We start from the raw sequence: 14977 nt of genomic DNA on the forward strand, positions 1-14977 counted from the left end.
AATAGATCAACGAGCATTTTCAGAACTTACAATTGGTTTACCATTAACATTTTATAATTCAAATGTGAAAACACTGCTTACAATTACAACAAAAGCAGAACAATTTTAAGCTACATTTATAATTGTTTCCGCCTTAATAGAGTAGAAATAAGTTTTATTTACATTCATATCATTGTACATGAACTAACAAGAGTAAACTACTAATAAACAATGCAAACTCCATCTGCTCTCAGCCCCATCTTCCAAATAATTGTCCATTTATGGAGTGCTGTGAAAAAGTATTGGTCCCCTTCTCTATTTCTTATCTTTTTGGATAGTTTCCCCACTTTAATATTGAAGATCATCAAACAAATGTAAATATCTGAAAAATATAACCCAAGTGGACTTTAAATGCTGTTTTTAAAATGGTGATTTAAGAGGGGGGGGACTATTTGAAGTCACCTGGCCCTGTGTGAAAAAAGTAATTACCCCCTTGTTAAACCATCAATTAATTGTGGCTAATCACAATTTTTGGTCAATTTTCACTGATCACAGCCAAGTCTGATTACCTCCAGACCTGTTACTCAAACAGAATCTGTCCCGACAAAATCAAGTCGGCCAAAAGATCTAAAAACGCTGCAACGAAATGAAATGCTCCAAACAATGTCCAGAACAGTCGAGAAATAAAGTAATTGACATCTATCAGAAAGTGTTACAAGAGCCATTTGTCAAGCTTTAGGATTCCAGTAAACCGTAGATGGGGCCTCACACAGAGAAAACATGGAACTCCTTCTCAGGAGTGGCAGGCCAGCAAAGAATACCCCAAGAGAATAGCCCTGAGTCATCCAGGACACCACAAAGGAACTCAGGACAACTTCTAAGTGCAGGCCTGGCTTGCCTCAGTTAAGGTCAGTGTTCATAACAATGAAGAGACTGGGCAAAAATGGCATCCATGGCAGAGTTCCAAGGCGAAAACCATTGCTGATTTTTTTAGTTTTTTTCGATAAATGAAATCATTGAAAAACAGCATTTTAAGTTCACTTGGGTTGTATTTGTCTAATATTTACATTTATCTGATAATATTAAAGTGGGGAAACTATCAAAAAATTTAAGAATTTGAGAAGGGTGCCAATACTTTTTCATGGCACTGTATGCGTTATTTAGTAGACATTTTACTGTAAACACTGGCCTTACAGGAACATCTTGTCATTGCTATGGGAGAACCGTGTGTTCAGTTCCTGAGATTTCTTCAGCAGTCGCTGCTTCTGCGCATCATCGAAGCGGTTGACCTGCAGGTCATTTTCCCGATCAAATGCTCTTCTCTCCACCGGCTCGTCTCTCGGCTGCTTTGCCTTCTCCTTCATGGTCTTTGTATGCAGACTCATCAGAGATTCTGAGCGTTTAGTTTTCTTGAATCAAGAAGAAAGTATTGAAGATTTAGCATGAATGTGAACATGTAGCTTGTGGAGTAAAAGATATAAAAACAATAGTGATTGTTGGGAGAACTTACATTATACTTCGACACCGTGTCTGCCATTTCCAAATCTTTTTGAGAAATTTGTGGGGCGGAATCTTTCTCAGTCTCACCCTTTTTCTCTCTCTCGAGGCGCTCCTATCGTCCAAGAAAAAAACTTATTACTATGTTATTGTGAATTAAAATTATGCTGTAAATATACACGCAACACCAATAAGCAAAGAAAAGCAATTGTTGGCTTTCCGTACCCTGGACTTGCGGTCTGTGTCAGCAGGTGTATCTGTCCAAATGGAGCGGTCACCCTTCTCCGGACCTGACCTCTTCTTGAAAGTACGAGCCCCCAAGCCAATGTGTTGTAGTTCTGGTGGAAGTTCTGTCATCCAAGTCTCTCGGGTTTGGACCTCAGGTGCATCCTATAAATGAGGAGGAAAAATAAAAATAAACAAATAAAAACTCTCTGTATTTGAAATACATTGTGTCACAACCAATTTTATTAAAGTTTTACAGATCACAGAATTCTTCAAAAAGATTAGGATGCGATTAAATGTATTTATTATTTTTTTGCAATGCTGAAAAGTTCATGTAAACATGTTTCATTGTCTTTACGAGACAACCAGAAAATGTGTCTATTTTCAGTAGTTCTTGTCGTCATTAGAATCAAAGGTGAGCTAGAGCCTATCGCATTTACCGGTAAGTGGGCGACAGGTGGAGCACAACCTCAGGGCTCAAAATGTTTTTTCTTTGGAGGAGCAGTTTGGCAAATCATTTCTTCATTTGAGGAGCAACTTTTTGCAGGTTTATCAAACAGGCACCCGAAGCAGGGGTTTAACTAAACAATAGGGCTGCAGCTATCGAATATTTTAGTACTCTAGTATCATCCAAAACCCTCTTCTGTTTGGGTATATAACCCATTTTACCCATTATTCATCTCTGACCACATTTGCAACATTTTTCACCGACATGACTCAAAGTGGTCCCAGTTACAGATCAGATGGTAGTATACTGGCCATACATATTTCACACAGTGACTACATTAAGCAAAACATTTAAGCACGCTGGCGGCACGGTGGGCGACTGGTTAGAGCGTCAGGCTCACAGTTCTGAGGACCTGGGTTCAATCCCCAGCCCCGCCTGTGTGGAGTTTGCATGTTCTCCCCGTGCCTGTGTGGGTTTTCCCCGGGCACTCCGGTTTCCTCCCACATCCCAAAAACATGCATTAATTGGAGACTAAATTGCCCGTATGCATGACTGTGAGTGCGAATGGTTGTTTGTTTCTATGTGCCCTGCGATTGGCTGGCAACCAGTTCAGGGTGTACCCCGCCTCCTGCCCGATGACAGCTGGGATAGGCTCCAGCACGCCCGCGACCCAAGTGAGGAGAAGCGGCTCAGAAAATGGATGGATGGATTTAAGCACGCTGTATGTAACGTTAGCGTTGGGAAAGTTCTATTTATACGTGAACTAGGTCAAGAAAAGTTCACTTCACGTTCCAAAGATGAACTAGTTTTGTTCATAGTTCATCATTCAGTGTTCCAAAAATAAAGTAGTTCATAGTTCTTTTGTTTCCTCTCAATATGTTGCTGATGGGTTATTAACCTCAAAATACTGGCATTTCATTTCCCCATTGTTGCCACCCATTCACGGCATGGTGTACGACTGGTTAGCACATCTGCCTCACAGTTCTGAGGACCCGGGTTCAACTCCAGTCTCGCCTGTGTGGAGTTTGCATGTTCTCCCCGTGCCTTTGTGGGTTTCCTCTGGGTACTCCAGTTTCCTCCCACATCCCAAAAACATGGATGGTAGGTTAATTGAGACTAAAAATTGCCTGTAGGTGTGAATGTGAGTGCGAATGGGGAATCGCCCTGCAATTGGCTGGCGACCAGTTCAGGGTGTACCTCGCCCGTCGCACAGACTCAGCTGGGATAGGCTCCAGCACGCCCGCGACCCTAGTGAGAAGCGGTACGAAAAATAGAGGGATGGATGCCATCCATTCAGTCCACACTAGTAGCCAGCTGCACCTTTCACCCTACAATCTCAAACATGAGGAAAAACTTGCTGCATAGTCTTTTTTTTTTTTTTTTTTTTTTTAATGAGGAATTAAAACAAAAATTTGGCTTTTGAAACAAAAACACGCCAAACAGTATGACAGGAACAATGGTTTAAGGACACTGATAACTTTGCATTCCTTGCAGCTCTGGCTGACTATATTAACAAAATATTTGATCTGATCTTTTCTTATTAGACTTTAAACCGGCCTGATCGCCCTCATGGGTATCGGCCGATAATTAGCATTTTATGCTGATCGGGTTTGTCATAATTCCGCAAAAGACATTTACTCCGCGTCGCCATCGTGTACAGTATATTTGAATCCAAAAGCTAGTTTATTTTTAGCCTTGTCGCGTATCTTTTGACATAGTACTGTAAATATCTGACCGCCAATAGTTATTTAAAAAAGAAAAAAAACATGGCGGCGGTGTGTGACAGACAACACGTCATGCGTGGAACAGACTACCAGACAAACTTGGTCTTTCACGATTGCACTATGTCAGACTACTGCAATAAAATCTTGTGTTCCGATACCACCACATCCCATCTTTTATGATCACTGGGCTTTATCTTGTCAACTCAAATGCGACTGGATACACTCGTTACCATGCGGACGACAACAACAATGGATTGTTTCGGTGTGTGTGAAGTAATTCAATTACAATAAATTGAATTTGGTGGAACGGTGGACGACTGGTTAGAGCCTCAGCCTCACAGTTGTGTGGACCCGGGTTCAATCCCCGGCCCCGCCTGTGTGGAGTTTGCATGTTCTCCCCGTGCCTGCGTGGGTTTTCTCCGGGCACTCTGGTTTCCTCCCACATCACAAAAACATGCATTAATTGGTGACTCTAAATTGCCCGTAGGTGTGACTGTGAGTGCGACTGGTTGTTTGTTTGTATGTGCCCTGCGATTGGCTGGCAACCAGTTCAGGGTGTACCCCACCTCCTGCCCAATGACAGCTGGGATAGACTCCAGCACGCCCGCGACCCTTGTGAGGAGAAGCGGCTCAGAAAATGGATGGATGGATAAATTCAATTACAGTAAGTTTGCACCCATTATTTCTGTCATGTTGTAATGTTGATTTGACCTGATTGATTAGAATACCTTACCTGAACACAGAACACTAAGCTACTCAGTATACAGTACACAAGTATATACAGTAAATGAACAAGGCATTTAAATAGACATTGCTCCATCTCGTGATTTTTTTTTTAAACTCGCTGATCAGTCCCAAAAATCCTGATCGTTTAAAGCCTAATTCTTATATTACCAAACAAAATAAATTCCATTTGTGATCATACAGTATTTTAACTAAAGCATTCTAATACAATACGTTTTCCTAGTAATCAATTTTTACGATGATGTAAATTTCAATGAAAAAAAAAAACATTCACTCACATTTACGTAGTGTCCCTGAACGCACCTCGCACTCACGAGCTGCAATGTAAACATAAATGGCGACAACGGCTGCACTGAATCGGTTGCCAATTACAGTGTTTTGAACGAAGACGCAGAGTATGACAGCTGAACCTCGGTTGAACACCCTACAGTCCTCTCCAAAAGAATTGGAACGGCAAGGTCAATTCCTTTGTTTTTGCTGTATACTGAAGACATTTGGGTTTCAGATCAAAAGATAAACATGAGACAAAAGTTCAGAATTCCTGCTTTTATTTCAGAGTATTTTCAGCTCTCTCTCTCAGCTCTATAACTGTCTGTTAATTTCACCGCCAATCATCATCATCTGTGCCATTAATTTGAGTAACAGAAAAATCAATGAGCCAGTCCCTCAACAATCATTTAAACTATGTCTGAATTTTCATCACGTCTGTTTCTTGCATCAAATTACCTGTTGAAATGTACATTATGGCCAGCATTCCATCTCCATTCCAAACAATTTACCACATGTAACGTCACACATTCAAACTGGGGCAACAGATAGGAAGTCTAAAATCATCATTCAAGCAATTTATCCTGTTTTCTCAATCACTCTGCCTTGGTCAAATGACATGTAAAGGTTTGTTTACTGGTGGTACCAACGGAGAAAGCTCCAACTTTTGCCACCCGAAAATACGTGTGCTGTCATGGTAAAATTTCCTATAAGCTTGCAAATTGTTGTGGGTTTTTCCCCATTAATCTGGGAAAAAAATTAAATAAAAAATGCATAAAATCTAAAAAGTTTTAAATGCTTTTTGCTGGAGAATAAAAGAAGGCACTAGATTACCAAGAAAGTAATCAGGGAAATTGAAAGGGACCTCAAAATGTATATGGCATGGTAGAAAACCAAGGCTCATTTTGCAGATATTACAACTACCCAAAGCAAAGGGGGATTGGCTTTCCCAAACAGACTACACTACACGCTGCCAGAACTAAGACAAGAGCGTGCAAAATCCTCTCGGACCCTCCGCATCCCGGTCACCAGCTCTTCCAGCTCCTTCCCTCAGGTAGGCGCTACCGATCATTGCAAACTAGAACTAGCAGACATTCCAACAGGTTCTTCCCTCTTGCCATCAACTTCTTAAACACCTAACCTACAATTCCATTACAACATGCTGGCAATTTTTTGACTTGAGTTCGTTGTCACATTTCTGTGGGGCCAATTATACATTACTCGTGCACTCACTGTAGTAGTCTCGCCACGCTGCACTATTTGCATATCTGTTGTTGACCAATACTGGCCACTCATGCCAGAGTAGCATCTGCTCCATTTACACACTGATTGAGGAGTATCTGCACCATTTGCACAATCGACATTGTCGCAGATTATCGCGCTACTAGTCACTTTAAACTGCATACATTCCTTGAAGTCTCTGCGCCCTTTGCACAATGGTCATTGCACCGGACTATTGCTACATTAGTCATTCAAACTGCTCTAAGTGCTAGAGGACTCTGCATCTTTTGCACAATTGTCAAAAAAAATAAAATAAATAAATAAATAAAAATGTTCCGGCATTACCAGATAACTAGCAACCCTTTATTGCTCAGTGACTGTTTTGTTTTTTTGTCAATGTCTTTATGTCTCAAAAGTGTTCTCTGTCAATTGACTGTCTGTTGTCGTACTAGAGCGGCTCCAACTACCGGAGACAAATTCCTTGTGTGTTTTTTGGACATATTTGGCAAATAAAGATGATTCTGATTCTGATAACTGGGCCTGCCACTGTAGTATTATGCACAAGTGGGTTCATGACTTCCTGGTTGGTGGACCTGAACCCCTTGAGAAATGGGAATGTACTCTCTACATGTTATTAGCAGTATTTACAAATACAATACCAAATATATATATCACACATATACCGTATTTTCATGACCATAGGGCGTACTGTATTAAAAGGCGCAATCTCAGTTACGGGGTCTATTTCTGTATTTAACACATACATAAGGTGCACCGTATTATTGGGCACAGGCATGGTAAAACATACGCTAGCTTAAAACATACGGTAGCATGCATGCATGCACGCTAAAACAATGTTTTTAAAAAGGCAGCGGGAGCAAAACTGAGTTCGGTTGTACTTTATTGAAGTATTTAACAATGTACTCACGTTATTTTTTTATCAATCCTCATCCACAAATCCATCAAAGTCCTCATGTTCTGTATCCGAAATGAACAGCTGGGCAAGTTCTCCATCAAACACGCCAGGTTCAAGTCAGTCTCGTTGCTGTGCGAAAACTCGAACAAGCATCCACAATCCATTCATAAATTGTGGCGTAATTCGCCCGGCGCTGCCTCCTAGTCTTAGTAAAGCTGTGCTCGCCATCTGTCATCTGTGGCTCCCATGCCGCTCACTTCACTTTGAACGCCCTGTTTACACGGATGTCCAGCGGTTCGTTAAGCCTCCCCGAATGATGGCAAGCCCCGAGTTATTACACTCAGTCGAATGGTGACTTGAGACGCTTCTCCCGGCTGTTCTTTGTTCATTAATCCATTGCTCGAGTTGGTCTTCCAACTGGGGCCACCTCGCCTTGTTTCCGCGTTTTGTTTTTCTTTTTTTTCCCGCGGAAACTCAACTTTGTCTTCTTGACTTGGCGAAGCTCATTTTCCTGCTTCCTCCACTTGCGAACTATGGATTCGTTGATCTTGAATTCTCTCGTGGCTGCTCGATTCCCATGTTCCTCCGCGTAACTGATAGCTTGCAGTTTAAACTGTGCTTTGTAAGCGTGTCTCTTTGTTGGTGACATTTTCGGGGGTCCTTAGCCAAACCGATGTTGTTTTGCACAATGCACACCCCGGAAATACTCCCAGTCAGTCAAGCGGTAAAAAAATAAAATAAAATAAAATAAAAACACCCTGGCGCGGGGGCGTGGCTTCAGCGTCATACTTCACGCACCCTCCCCTGTCCTCAGGCACGTCCCCTTTTCCTCTGTGTAAGCAGCGCGTCGGCAGGAAATGCTAAAAAAAAAAAAGTCAAGCGGACCGCTCATCACACAACATTTATAGATGTTGGAACTCAGTGCACACATAAGGCGCGCCGCATTATAAGGCGCCCGTCCATTTTGGAGAAAATCTAAGACTTAAGTGCGCCTTCTGGTCGTGAAAATACGGTGTGTGTGTATATATATATATCACACAGTCTTCTTATAGTCCAATACGCTCAAATTCAATAAAGACATGGAAAAATATCACAAACTTTATGGGTAAGAAAATTTTGTCTTCATACTTGACTCCTCTCATAGGTAATAGAAATTTTATTCCAGTAGTCAGGGTGCAATCTTTCATTCGTGGTATGATAGCGGTATTAGAGTTATAGGGGACCTGTTTGACATTGGTGTTCTCATGTCGTTTGAAATGCTTGTGAATTCATTTGGACTTCCTCGGCTGGACTTTTTTGCATATCTTAAGGCCCGCAACTTTATCAATAATGACATGTCTCTTGTCGGCCCTTTGGGGGAATCTGTTATTCACTTTACTAAGAGGTTTTTACTAAAGGTCCCATTTCATAATTTTATGATAACATAATGAGTCATAACACACACAACAGATGCTGTGGTGGGAAGATGGGAAAGGGACTGAAAGAGAGTACAACAAGGACTGTTGGACTGAATGCATTCAATCTTCCCAATCCACTGTTTTGAAGTAATGAATTCAAAGAGATGCAATCCATGATACTTCACAGACAACACAGAACACCTCAAATCCTAAATAAAAGCGATCACATTGGGTTTCCACAATGTATTAAGTGTAGCAGTGCTGTTGATACCCATTTACAGCACACTGTTTTTGGCAATGCCCCAAGATTTCCTGGTTCTGGTCTTGAGTGGCTAAAGAACCGAGTTCAATAATATAACTTTAGTAGTAATTTTACTACTAAAATTAAAAACTGACTGTATCTTAGCTATAATCCCATGGACATAGAGTCCACTTGCCGCTCTGTCCATTTTTGTTTGTTTTCCTTGTAAGATATTTTTAAGTTATAGCATTCCAGCTTTACCATTTTCAACTTTGTTACCTTTTTGTCATATTTTGTTTAAAATGTAAAAATTCAATAAAAATATATATTTATTAAAAACAAGAAGAAGGTACAGTAAATACTTAAGAATAGTCACAGAAAAGTCATAAAAAGAGCTTGGACTCACAACTTTAGTCAGCTTGTCTTTCATCATTCGTGCCCTGCGTTCAATGTCCAGAGTCACCGTATTTTGAACTGGACAGCTGGATGGCATGGGTCCAATAATATCCTCATCCTCACTGCTGAAGGAGTCAGCATTGTAGCCTGGAGGTAAGGCAGGTCCTGGGAAACCCTCTTCATCTCCATCATTGTCATCATACACTGCATGGCGGAACCCAGGAGGCAAAGCTGGGCCCAGCACTGGTGGCCTGAGAGAATATTGAAGTTACAACTTTACCCCAGGACAATAATCCAACTTTATACTATTCAAAATTACCTGGCCTTTGTGAAAAAGAAATGGCCCCCTAAACCTACTGATTGGGCCATCCTCAGCAGCAAGAACTGAAATCAAGCATTTTTCATAAGTGGCAATGAGTCTTTCACATACATCTCTGTGGAGATATTTTAGGCCAATCTTCCTTGTAGAATTGTTTAAATTCAGCAAAATCTTTTGAGAATGAACGGCCTTTTGAAGGTTATGTCACTGTACTTCATTTATTCTTCTCCCAAAGGTCTTGGGAATCATTGAGATGTCTTATTTAGTTTTGTCCCCCCCCCCCAAAGTAAGATTAGCCTTTGTTTCTTTTTGTTCAGCAGTGATTTTCGCTTTGGAACTCTGCCATGGATGCCATTTTTGCCCACTCTTCCTTATTGTTGTGGCATGAACACAGACTCAACAACGCAGAAGTTGTCCCGAGTTCCTTTGTGGCCTCTTGGATGAGTCATTGTAGTTCTCTAGTCTTTGTAGGCCAGGCACTCCTGGGAAGGTTCACCACTGTTCCATGTTTTCTTCATGTGAGGATAATGGCTCTCCCTATTTTTCGCTGGAATCCTAAAGCTTTAGAAATGGCTTTTGTAACCCTTTCTAGACTTATAAATGTCAATTACTTTATTTCTCAACTGTTCTGGAATTTCTTTGGATTGTGTCATTTTGTTGCAGCTTTTTTAGATCTTTTGTCCGACTTGAGGCAGCCGACTGGTTAGAGCGTCTGCCTCACAGTTCTGAGGACCGGGGTTCAATCCCCGGCCCCGCCTGTGTGGAGTTTACATGTTCTCCCCGTGCCTGCGTGGGTTTTCTCCGGGCGTTCCGGTTTCCTCCCACATCCCAAAAACATGCGTGGTAGGTTAATTGACACCTCTAAATTGCCCGTAGGTGTGAATGTGAGTGTGAATGGTTGTTTGTTTGTATGTGCCCTGCGATTGGCTGGCAACCAGTTCAGGGTGTACCCCGCCTCTTGCCCGATGATAGCTGGGATAGGCTCCAACACGCCCGCGACCCTCGTGAGGAGAAGCGGCTCAGAAGATGGATGGATGGATGTCTGACTTAATTTTGCCGGGTGATTTCTTGATTGAACAGGTCTGGAGGTAATCAGGCTTGTGTGTGATCAATGACAATTAACCAAAAATTGTGATTAGCCATAATTATTTAATGATTTAACAAACAAAAAAAAGGGGTGGGGGGGGGTAATTACTTTTTCACAAAGACAGGTAACTGAAAAGTTTATTGTCATTAATAAATGGACTCACCACTTAAAAACAGCATTTGGGCTATATTTGTGTGATATTTGTTTGATGACAAACATTAAAAGTGGGGAAAGTATGCAAAAATATAAGAATTTGAGAAAGGGCCCAGTAATTTTTCACAGCATTGTATGTTTTTGTTCTTTGCTTCTTCAATAGTGATCACTAATTACTGTTCTCATTTGCTTTTCATGCATTTAATTTCATTCGGTCACCTCTCCGGTGAACTCTGTTTCTTGCTAAAACCTGGAGGTAATGCTGGTCCAAAGAAGCCGTCATCTTCGTCAGCCTTTGTCTTCTTTATCCTGTTCAAATGACAGCTGTTAAAAGCTGTGTTTATGTTGACGTTGTATTTAGGTATACCGTAATCTCGTCCGATTTACACACACTGCATGTTTGTCTTCCGAGAAGTGTCCTGTCTTGACTCTTTTGACGACCACTTCACTTTCTTCCGACGAGCTGGACGGCTCACCTCGTTTGTAACCGGGAGGCAAAGCGGGACCGGTAACTAACACACGGAGTCACAAAACTGTGATGAAACTAACATTTAGCATTGTAACATGACTGTATTTTAAAATATAAATTATACTTACAGTCACTTTCATCGTCAGAATCTGAAGCATTTTTAAAGCTTGGGGGCAAAGCAGGTCCTATAGAGTTCTGAGACGCCATATTGGCAGCGGTTTGCACAAACCACGATATTACTCGTTTTCTAAAAGACTTTTAACTACGTGAAATACCACATTTGTCTTGTAGTCTGAATCATTGCGCTCCATGTAAAATACAACGGCTTGTAGTCTGAGTCATTACGCTACATGTAAAATACAACGGCGTTCAGTACCGAGGTCGACATTTTGAACAACACTGCGCATGAGCGCATGTTGTCTACACAGGAAGTTACCCTACAAGAATAAAAGTGAAGTCATTCGTTAATTTCCTTGCGGCTCAACTTCCGGATGGAATAAAAACGTTGAGTCCGTGCCACATGGGGTTCTCGAGACTTAGTTGACTCAGGAAGTCACTCTTTTTATCCATCCATTTTCCCGTACAGCTTCTCCTCATGAAGATGGTATTATACAGGGGAAAAAACGTGCATTATCATTTCATTGCAGTTGAATATATTAAAATTGTTCTTCAATGTCATGTAGTGCTGTGTTTGGCTGGCAACCAGTTCAGGGTGTACCCCGCCTCCTGCCTGATGATAGCTTGGATAGGCCCCAGCACGCCCGCGACCTAAGTGAGGAGAAGCGGCTCAGAAAATGGATGGATGGATGTCATGTAGTATGACTCAGTTTTCATGACTTATTTTCTGACGAGTTTTAGCAAATCAAAACTGCAATTCCTCTTTCAATGCCACATGGCACTTGCGGCTAAAAAGACCAGGCTTGCCACGAGCCGAGAGGGCCGTGGTGAGCCAGACCACCATTTCCTCTTGCTCTCCCTCCCATATGATCGTCCCTGCTTGCATCCTAGGTTCCACTCACAACACACCCATAGTCACCCTAATAGATTCTGTTTCTGATTCTTGGGCTCCATGTTTTAGTGCATTGCGCAATAACAGAAACCTAGTTTACATAACTATGGTTCTCTTGTGCTGTCGAACTTGGACCATGGTGATATTGTTGGTGGAGTAGTTTTTCCATTCAAATATGATACGGCATTTGCGACTAACACAGTACAATGAATTTGATCCTTGACAAAACGTATGCCACATACCATTGTGTCCCATGTAACAACAAACCCCTCCTAATTTTATTTCCAATGCACGTGGAGGACGGGGCGCCTTTAGAAAAACAGTGGAAGCTAATTTTCCTATATACCGTATTTTCAGGACCATAAGGCGCACGCAAAAGTCTTAAAGTTTCTCCAAAATGGACGGGGCGCCTCATAATGCGGCGCGCCTTATGTGTGCACCGAGTTCCAACATCTATAAATGTTGTTGTGTGACAAGCGCTACGCTTGACTTTTTTTGACTTTTTTTGACAGACTGGGAGCATTTCCTGCCGACATGTTGCTTATACAGAGGAAAAGCGGACGTGGCTGAGGACAGCATGCGGACGAAATCAGATCTTTGAAGATAATTTTAAAAAAGAAATTCTGGTTACTTCATAAATCTTTTATTGCTGCTGTCAAAATATCACATTGATTGTTGTAAATACATTGGAAGAAAGCCATGTTTTACTGCTTTCTATAATGAGTTCAGACAATACATTCTATCAGTTAAGTACGCTAACAAACAAAAAGCTCTGAAAACAATTGAAGCTTGCATTACTTTTAACGTATTTATGTATGGTATATAACTAGATTTTATTTCATTTATTTATGCATTTATTTTCTGTTCCTTGTCCTTTCTGTGTTAATCTTGAATGACTTCTCTACTTCACTATTCAGGACTTGTTCTGTTTAAATGTGTGTTTGTGTTGTAAACAGTTATTAGGATAAAGTTTGAAAAAAAATCCTTCAAAATGTTTCGAAGCTTTTTATTGGCCCGTAGTCTTTCAGTGTTTGTCATTGGCTCATGGCGTTTCATTCATTCTTTTGAGTTAATCTGGAAATGTGTTTTAGTGTATGGGGGAGAGCATCTGCATATTACGGTCATGGGAAACGGTGCCACTGCTTCAGTCGTGATCTTTAAAGGTTGCTATAGCTTCAGTTGTCCACCAGATGTCACCGTCACTGAAGTCTTGAACTTTGAATCTTCTTTCGGCACAATTGTTAAGAAAGCCTCAGTGCTTCATGAGGCTTCTCTTGCCCACCACTACAACCCACGCGTAACTAGTTAACCAGGTCTAATGTAGTGCTCACACAAACAACGATTTAACTGCTAGAGTCTCTTACAGGCTGCCTCTACGGCGTTTGTAGATGGACTCGTTTTGCATGGGTTTTAGTATTCAGACAATGACAAAAGAGTCTTTCTGCCCGTGACTGTCGGATGCTTGATTTTAATTAGCTACACTTGCGCCACGCGCCGTCTTTTTGAAGTTCGTGGAGCAGCTTTGTGTGCTTTGTCCTTCCGGTTTATTGTAGTTCAGCCGCCATTTTTGTAGTCCTTTGAGAACATGTTGGAACTTCATTTTTACTTGACAGTGGGAGTAGTTCCACATTTTTCCGAACAAAAACGGGTAGTTCTAAAGTATTCACGTGTATTGAGAATAGTTTTAGGATTGTTGTTGTTACTTTATGGTATTGAAGGAAGTTAACACCTCTAATTTGAAATTATTGTAATAAACTTTCACATGACATAGTGAGGCGGCACGGTGAGCGACTGGTTAGAGCGTCAGCCTCACAGTTCTGAGGACCAGGGTTCAATCCCCGGCCCCGCCTGTGTGGAGTTTGCATGTTCTCCCCGTGCCTGCGTGGGTTTTCTCCGGGCACTCCGGTTTCCTCCCACATCCCAAAAACATGCATTAATTGGAGACTCTAAATTGCCCGTAGGTGTGACTGTGAGTGTGAATGGTTGTTTGTTTGTATGTGCCCTGTGATTGGCTGGCAACCAGTTCAGGGTGTACCCCGCCTCCTGCCCGATGATAGCTGGGATAGGCTCCAGCACGCCCGCGACCCTAGTGAGGAGAAGCGGCTCAGAAAATGGATGGATGACATAGTGATGTAGTCGGTCAATTCCACTTTGTTCACATGTGCTGCAGTAAAGGTGTATTTTGTTAATCTCAAAATCGGGATTGTGCCAGATTGGGGAGGAATAATATGGTGCTGACTGAGATTGTGTGGTTTCTATACTTTTCCATCAAGTTGATAAAGTGGCTGCAAGAATCGGATTCTTGTGGCGTTTGAGACTTGTGCTGATAAAAGGGAGGTCTGAAATTTTGGTGCTATTGCAGCCTATCTGTTCTAGGTCGAGCCAAGATTGTTGTTAAACATTTTGATGTGTTGAACGAGGTACTGTATTTGGCTAGCTAAGTAGTAGTGTTTAACGTTGGGTGCGTCAAGTCCCCCTTCTGTTTTACCTTTCTGCAGGGTAGATAGGCTACTTCTATTTTTCTCATTCTGTTGGATTTATCTTACCCAACATTATAAAAAATAGACACAAAAGGAATGAAGACGCTGGTTTCTTTTTTTCATGAGGAGGGCGTATGGGAGATTGTTCAGATTACAGCCTCTCAATACGCTCTAAACAATCTCTCCCGTCGCTCCTGTATTTATTTGAAATAGGGAGGTTTCTAAGTTTACAAGACATAACGTACTAAGCTACAAGACACAACACACTAAGGGTAGGGTTTCAAGGTGAAAACATGGGACCAACTCTTGCCACGTCCCGGCCACGTCCTTCTCTCTGATGATTCCTGCTGAGTCATCTTCTTGAAGGCGAGACATGTTCCTTTCTCAAAATGGTCCATAATAGTA

At 41.7% G+C, this 14977-nt stretch overlaps 1 protein-coding gene across 1 annotated transcript; it reads right to left on the reverse strand.

The window, feature by feature from the left end:
* Positions 1 to 137: 137 nt before the first annotated feature.
* Positions 138 to 11552, reverse strand: gpalpp1 (GPALPP motifs containing 1). Its single transcript, XM_061762546.1, has 7 exons — positions 11212 to 11552; positions 11006 to 11126; positions 10834 to 10923; positions 9066 to 9306; positions 1702 to 1866; positions 1490 to 1591; positions 138 to 1388 (listed from the first exon to the last, which is right to left on the reverse strand). The coding sequence occupies exons 1-7, from the start codon at positions 11288 to 11290 to the stop codon at positions 1170 to 1172; spliced, it is 1017 nt and encodes a 338-aa protein (XP_061618530.1). The 5' UTR covers positions 11291 to 11552; the 3' UTR covers positions 138 to 1169.
* Positions 11553 to 14977: the final 3425 nt, after the last annotated feature.

Source organism: Phyllopteryx taeniolatus, chromosome 2 (assembly GCF_024500385.1).
Source record: "Phyllopteryx taeniolatus isolate TA_2022b chromosome 2, UOR_Ptae_1.2, whole genome shotgun sequence".
Taxonomy (NCBI): domain Eukaryota; kingdom Metazoa; phylum Chordata; class Actinopteri; order Syngnathiformes; family Syngnathidae; genus Phyllopteryx; species Phyllopteryx taeniolatus.